Raw genomic sequence first — 7,473 nt, 5'->3', positions numbered from 1 at the left:
ACAGAGACGCTCGATCGCTTGACTGTGTTAAGCTCCCGGCCGGCCGTGTAATTACAACGGCCGGCCGGGAAGCTGCTCGTCGGGCTCCACCGTCCTCTCGTCACGGACGAGTGGATTTTTCAAGCCCTGTACATGCCAATAACTTTGTTCTTCAAAAATAATTTAGACTTTTACCCTATGGTTTCATCTAAAATATATATTAAATATAATAGAAGCTCACTCAGAATATATTCCTATTGAGGTTCCTTTAGGAGTCTTATAACCTAAGCAATTATGTTCCATATGAAGGCATGTATTAATAGTTTAGTTGGGTGTCCAAGAAATTCAGCTCACTTCAGAGCTCCAGCTTTCACTGCTATACCCTGAGAGGTCCAGGGTCATGGACACCAGTAGAGCCCTGGCTGACAATATTGAAGAAAAATAAAATTCCACTTTAGCTTGCTCTTTCACCCCTCAGTTTTATTATCTACATTGGCCTACACTTTGCACTAACTCAATTTCCCCCCCTGTGCTTGTGTATGGATCAACCAATCTTGACAGGGCTTTCCATAAAAATAATTCCCTCACCACCCTTTTCCAGTAACTTCGTGTTACTACAGGAATTGTTCCCTTCCCCCTCAAAGCCTTCTTTGTGAGGGTAGCAGGCTCTTGGTCTCATAGCAAGTACCCATGATAACATGACCTGGCTACCATTTATTAACACTCTTTCTCACCTTACATCACATATTTTTGTTATGGATTTTGCACTAAAGGCGATACCGGTGAGATTAAATCAGAGGTTCGAGAGCAAATCAATGCAAAGGTGGCAGAATGGAGAGAAGAGGGGAAAGCGGAGATCATCCCAGGGGTAAGTCAACTATTCATAGTCCATGATTATCTCAGTAATGCCATTATTAAGAACACTTTCACTTTTGTTAGAGCAGTTAGAGTCTAATATCTAATAAATTAACAATTCACGTGTCTTCCATTAGGTGCTGTTCATTGACGAAGTTCACATGCTGGATATAGAATGCTTTTCTTTCTTAAATCGAGCTCTGGAAAGTGATATGGCTCCAGTTCTCATCATGGCTACAAACAGAGGTATCACTAGGTAAGATTTTAAAAAACATTCGTATGTTTCTGTGCTGCCTAGCTAAACAAAAACATTTTCTAAATAAGCTGCTACTCTGAATTGTGAAATAAAACAAAACATATTAAAGTGCCACTGACCTCTGGAGTTAAATCTTAAAAATGCATTCAAGTACCTTTTTTGTTCTTCCTTCTTGAAGGTGGCTACCTTTGTTCCCCATTGTGTGTGTGTAAAGTAGCCACCGCTCCCAGCTCACTCCCGTGATGGACTACAATCTCAATACAAATTGGTAAACTAAACATGAGATTGTAGTCCATCGTGGGAGTAAGCTTGGAGCGGTGATGGCTACTTTACAACACACACAGGGACCATGGGGAACAAAAGTAGCCACCCTCCAGAAGGAAGGACAGTGTCGGCACCAATTCAGAGATGATTTGAGGATCTACAGCTTAGTGATACACAAATAAGGTACAGTATTGTTAATACTTGAGGTAATTGAATGCATTATGAAGATTTAACTTCCGAGTTCAGTGTCACTTTAAAACTATAGTTTCTAACTGTAGTATCATTAGGTAACACATCTGTGTGAATGGCATTTTTTTTTTTTCCATCAGCGTATGCAGGTGTAGTAATGAGATAGGGGAGTATGGTGGAAGGTCTGAGCTAGAGACTGCTCTCTCAATCTATAGGGTCACGAGTATGGTCAGAAGCTTTAACTCTGACAATATTTTATCTATATTTTCAGTAGCATATTCATCAGACTTTCTGTGGTGATCCAGTTCAATGTCTCGTAGATGTTTCTTGTAAAAATGGCACACTTGAATAAAGGATTACACATTAGAAGCCCAGTTCTAAGTAATTATTTATAATGCATCATATGTTCCTTACATTTGATTCTATTTTTAGGATTCGTGGCACAAACTACCAGAGTCCTCATGGCATTCCCATTGATTTACTGGATCGATTACTGATTATCTCTACTTCGCCATACAATGAGAAAGAAACCAAACAGATCCTGAAGATTAGGTGAGGTTTGCATTAAGGAAAGTTGGTTGCTAAATTAACCTTTTACTATATAGGTTAATTTTAGCAATGTTCCACTTGTGTTAATACTTATGAAATTTGTCTTTCTTATATTATTTTTTAAAACAACCAAGCTAGCTAGAACTAGCTCCTGGGGGAGTCTATTCCACATTTTCACAGAATCCTTTCCATATGCAAAAATTAAACTTCTTTTCCTCCAGACGCAAAGAGTGCCCCTTGTCCTTTGCAGTGACCTTAAAGTGAATAATTTGGCACCAAGCTCACTATATGGACCATTTATGTATTTATACATGGTGATCATGTCCCCCCTTAATCTCCTCTTCTCCAGAGAGAACACATTCAGGTCAGTAATTCTTTCCTCATAGCTGAGCTCCTTCATGCCTCTTATGATTTTAGTCACACCTCTCTGCACCTTTATCCAGTTCCACAACATCCTTTTTGTGAACTGGTGCCCAAAACTGAACTGCGTATTCTAGATGAGGTCTTACTAATGCTTTGTGCAGGGGCAGGATCATGTCTTCAAGAAAAGATGGGGCATTTAGTACATTATTTTTATTTTTTGTTATTTTTATTCCCAGTTTTATAAATTACAAAAAGTTTCCTCTAACAAGAGGATCGACTTAAATGTGATATTGGAAAAAAATTGTTATTAAAAGGTCATTTTTATTACAAACAAACGAAATACAGAGCTAAGTGGTTAATACAATTATGTAAAAAGTCAACTAAACATATTCACATTAGAACGATCTATATGTTGTCCCCAAAACAGGAGATAACATGCTGTATAAATAGTCTTCCTCCACTGTGTGATTTAGGGCTGTTCTGTGCAAATCTTCAAAAGTAGTGCCAAAACCAAAGTGCTCTTCACCTCTATGTAAAAGATGCATTCACCCAGATGCGAAGCTGTTACCAAACGTCATCAGGCGTCTATTTGAGGAGAGGACACTTCTGGTACATAGAATTTCTTCCTTAAGGCACCTTACACTTTATTATATTTAAAACCACATAAAAAGATTTCACTAACATCCGTATGTGATATGTCCTGCACCAAGAAATGTACAATGTAGCCGTGTGGAGCTAGGGATACACCACCCGTTGCTTTCTGCTCTCATGTGTAGCCCTGCCCTTCACAGACTTGATGGTGTCACAAGTACTTTTTCCCTTTACAGTACGTGTGACTACTTGTGAAGATTTGCACAGAATAGCCCTTCATTCACACAATGGGGAAAGACTATACAGCACATTCTCCTGTTTTTGGGACTTTTTAGTTCAATTTCTTCAACCTATGGCTTGTTCTAATGTGACTTTGTTTGATTTCATAAGATAGGTTTACACATAATTGCATATTTATTAATTGCGTAGCGCTGTATTTGTTTATCTATATACCCTGAGGGGTATTCACACAGCTGCTTGCACTTGTTTAGGTTTTAGGATAGAGCGCAGATTTTAGTGATCACTGATTTTTATTGCTATGGTGTATAGATGAGTACTGTACTTGTGTGCCATATCACAAATTGAGCGAAATGTTTGCTAGCAGAGTGGCTTTTTAACAGATCTGTTTCCTGTGGCTTCAGAATTGGGCAACATTTACGTTTGAGAAACCATTGCCTTTCATTTTAAAATATAAGATCAATGAAGACCTTAAATAAACCACATAGGAAACTCTACACTATCCCAATTTGCTGCTTGCCATTGTCCTTTTAGGGATTGTGTAGATGGGCAAATGGAGCATGTTGCCATTTCCTTGCAGCTTGCATTTGGAATAAGTTTGAGATGCTTCCGAGCTCCTTTTTTGGAGGTGTTTCTGACCTCAGCTGCAACAAGCTGTTTTTGCGTCCCCTTTTGACATAATTGGAGAAAATTAATGTTCTGAACAAATGCCCATCTATACAAACTGCTGTGAATGTATGCACCAACAAGAAATATAAAGATACCCCTTCCTAGTACTTTATGAGAATGTTGAGGTACACAGATTCCAACATATTTTGGGCTAAAATGAAGGGTTACAGTCTTTAACAGTACAGTTGTTCCTACCACAGCCTTGTGTCTCGGTATTCAATATTCTTCAGTGAAGGAACATTTATTTGATAGGCTTGCTCTTGTTGCTAGGTGTGAAGAAGAAGATGTGGACATGATTGAAGATGCTTACACTGTATTGACACGGATTGGTCTAGAAACCTCTCTGAGATACTCCATACAGCTCATCACTGCTGCAAGCCTGGTCTGTAGGAAAAGGAAGGTGAGTTATCTGCTGTATTCAGAATGGATACAGATGTTTTAGGTGTCAAAATTTCAAAACTCTGCGGTTACTAGGGTAGAGGTTACTAATTGCCATGGTGTTAATACAAAGTGTGATTTGAAGAGTAATGACATCTCAGTCTGTGGCTGTACTTGGCCTACTGATGTTGCTAACGATAGATAAAGATGTAGGACTCCCCAAAGTGTACTGCCTTAGAGGTGGTTTAAAGCAAACATGTGGCTAAAGACCAGTGGTTCTCAACCTTTCTAGGACAGGGACCCCTTGGTAACATTTGCCAAGTTCTGGTGACCCCCAACAGTAAAATTTAGGGATGCGCCAATAATAGTATCTGTTCCGATACTGAGCATTCGTACAAGTACTTGCCCAAATACTTCGATACTAGAGCTGCCGGTCAGAGGGAGATTCCTTGCAACACTGCCGGTCAGCCTGGCTTCCTGACCAATCAGAAAGAAGGGGGGTGGGTCATGACCTGCCACCCGGCTTCCTCATTGGTCAAGAAGCCAGTATGCAGTGCCACGAGGGAACATGAAACAATCAGGAAGCCGGGCAGCAGGTCATCTTGCTCATTGGCTAAGAAGCCAGTCTGTCGCTGCACTTTTTTCGATACCGAGAAACTGTAATTACCCTTGCTTCAGCATGGCTCCCCTTGAGATCACACTCCAGAAGAAAGAACTACAAATCCCAGTAATACATTATACAGCATTGCAGAGTAGTATGAATCTAAATATACCCTATGTTGGCTGCAGCAGACGCGGCTCGCTGCCTGATTGCGACCGACTTGGATTGCCATCGGGCATACCAAGATGATCCAGGCCAGCTGGGCTTATTTGCAGGGGCGAGCCTGGAGCGCGAGCTCTGCTAGGCCTTTTGTTAATCTGGCCCTGGCTGCAGCGACATCAGTCGGTGTGACAGTAGACCTGACGCTGCTGCGATAGGGGGAGGCTGAGGAGCCTCACCTAGTGTAGCAGAAGGCACGTGGCAACCCACTTTTGGTTTGTGACCCACAGGTTGAGAACCACTGCTATAGACATAAGGGCATAAATGAGATGTGTGCAAAAAAGCAGACACCATGTGGTATCTGCACTTACTACTTGGTTTTAGTCTCTGTTCTTTTTGCTGCACCTAGAGATGCCACTTAAAACTTCCCAGCTAATTATTACTTTATGGTTGTGGGCCATAGGCAAACCCTCACCCCTCAGGCCTGGCACTGTCACAAGGAGTACCTTTGCTTATGAAACTACGTACTGAGAAAGGTTGTATTTGTATGAGCAGTTGAGACAGTCCCATGCCTTCAGCAGAGGGACCGAGACTAGAAGTTGTGTGGCTTCTTGTTTGTGTGTTCTGTATGAATGATTTAATCTTCTGAGCAACAGTTGTATGTGACTTCCTCAAATTGATCCTCCTATTTTTCCTTTCACAATCCGAATACCCAAAAATATACCAGATGGTCATATGAACTGATTTGTCCCTAGATTGTCTTTGTATGAATGTATAGGAATTGTGAAGGCACAAACTGATGTTAATGGCTCCGTGTTCTCTGCGTGTGTCTGTGTGTTTTTTATATTGGCTGTATATAAATGCATAGAAATGTGCCGTGTGTACTATATTATTTCATGAATGGTGAATGGCACTCAGCTGATTATTTTATTCCAGGGCAATGAGGTCCAAGTGGATGACATTAAGCGAGTATACTCTCTCTTCCTTGATGAGTCCAGATCAACACAGTACATGAAAGAGTACCAGGATGCCTTTATGTTCAATGAGATGAGTAAGTGTACTTCACTCAAACTAGGCAGCACTAAAAGCCTCAACCAAACCCTGAACATTCAGTGTAAGTTGTGATTAGTTGTATTACACCAACTCATCAGAGTACTGTAATAAATCCCATACAATACAAGCGGTATTATTGAAATAGAAAAGTATTTTGCGGTGGGGTTTTGTTCGGCTGTGCGTGCACTCTTGTGTCTGTTCAATTCTAGTATTTGCTTAGTATATATGTTTTAAACAGCTGATTAGCTACAAACATTATCTGTTTTCTATGAGAGGCAGACATGGACATCCATCAGTCCTCTTTTTAATATTTTCTGTATTTTGTTTGCAGAAGGAGATACAATGGATACTTCTTGATGACCTCCGAAATGGATAAACCACCTCATTGTAATATGTTTTTCCCTCATGTTGGTCCAGTTTCATCTTTTGTCACATGCCTTTAATTTGTTTTTTTTCCTGTTCTTTTATATTAAAACAAAACGGAATGAAAAGTGCTTGTGTTTCGTTTTTTGTTCTAGAATTGTATTTTCTGTAATTTGTATGTGAATTTTCATTGCTGTATATACATCATTTTAACTAGATATTACTTTATGGATAGACATATGCAGTTAAACTTGGAGGATACATTCTATCCCTGCAATCTGTTCATGTTTTTCAACACAATGCTGAGCACTCCCAGTTCTGCTTTAGCATCTTACCTCATATCTACATTAGCTATCCTAAAGCGTAGAGCTGCAGCCAATGATTATTTCCAAAATCGATTAGTTAGCCAATTATTAAGTTCGATTAACAGGTTAATCGGGATTAAAGAAATGGCTCCAGTGATGGGACTACTAGTTTGTATTGAGATTGTAGTCCATCACAGGAGCAAGCTTGGAGCGGTGGAAGTTAAAAAAAAAAAAGTGTGGTGTGCAATATAGTGAAATGGAAAGTTTAAAATTAAACGGCATTCAATGGACTACAAATCCCAGCAATAGTACATTATACAGCGCAATGCAGAATACCACCAGCTATAGAGGAATAAAACAAATCTCATAAATTGTACATTATAGCTGGCGGTATTCTGCATTGCGCTGTATAATGTACTATTGCTGGGATTTGTTGTACTCCTCTATAGCTGGTGGTATTTCGCCTTGCGCTGTATAATGTATTATTGCTGGGATTTGTAGTCCTATACAGCGCAATGCAGAATACCACCAGCTATGATGTATAATGTATTGCTGGGATTTGTATTGCTCTATAGCTGATGGTACATTGTGCCAATGTCCCAGCAATACATTATATAGCATCGTGTGTGGGAAAGTGCAGGCTTCTGAGATCTGGCCTGTCA

At 40.0% G+C, this 7,473-nt stretch overlaps 1 protein-coding gene across 1 annotated transcript in view; it reads left to right on the top strand.

Annotated features, from left to right (window-relative positions):
* Window positions 1-6,652, top strand: part of RUVBL2 (RuvB like AAA ATPase 2) — a 21,375-nt gene extending 14,723 nt beyond the window's left edge. The window contains exons 10-15 of the mRNA XM_018574033.1: window positions 753-847; window positions 972-1,090; window positions 1,976-2,095; window positions 4,223-4,352; window positions 6,027-6,141; window positions 6,475-6,652. Of these exons, the coding sequence (XP_018429535.1) occupies window positions 753-847; window positions 972-1,090; window positions 1,976-2,095; window positions 4,223-4,352; window positions 6,027-6,141; window positions 6,475-6,500 (605 nt within the window). The 3' untranslated portion in view covers window positions 6,501-6,652. The remainder of the gene's footprint in view (window positions 1-752; window positions 848-971; window positions 1,091-1,975; window positions 2,096-4,222; window positions 4,353-6,026; window positions 6,142-6,474) is intronic.
* Window positions 6,653-7,473: the final 821 nt, after the last annotated feature.

The sequence above is a fragment of the Nanorana parkeri genome, unplaced genomic scaffold (assembly GCF_000935625.1).
Source record: "Nanorana parkeri isolate BGI_ZX_2015 unplaced genomic scaffold, ASM93562v1 scaffold2688, whole genome shotgun sequence".
Classification (NCBI taxonomy): Eukaryota; Metazoa; Chordata; class Amphibia; order Anura; family Dicroglossidae; genus Nanorana; species Nanorana parkeri.
This window is presented reverse-complemented; position numbering and strand designations above follow the sequence as displayed.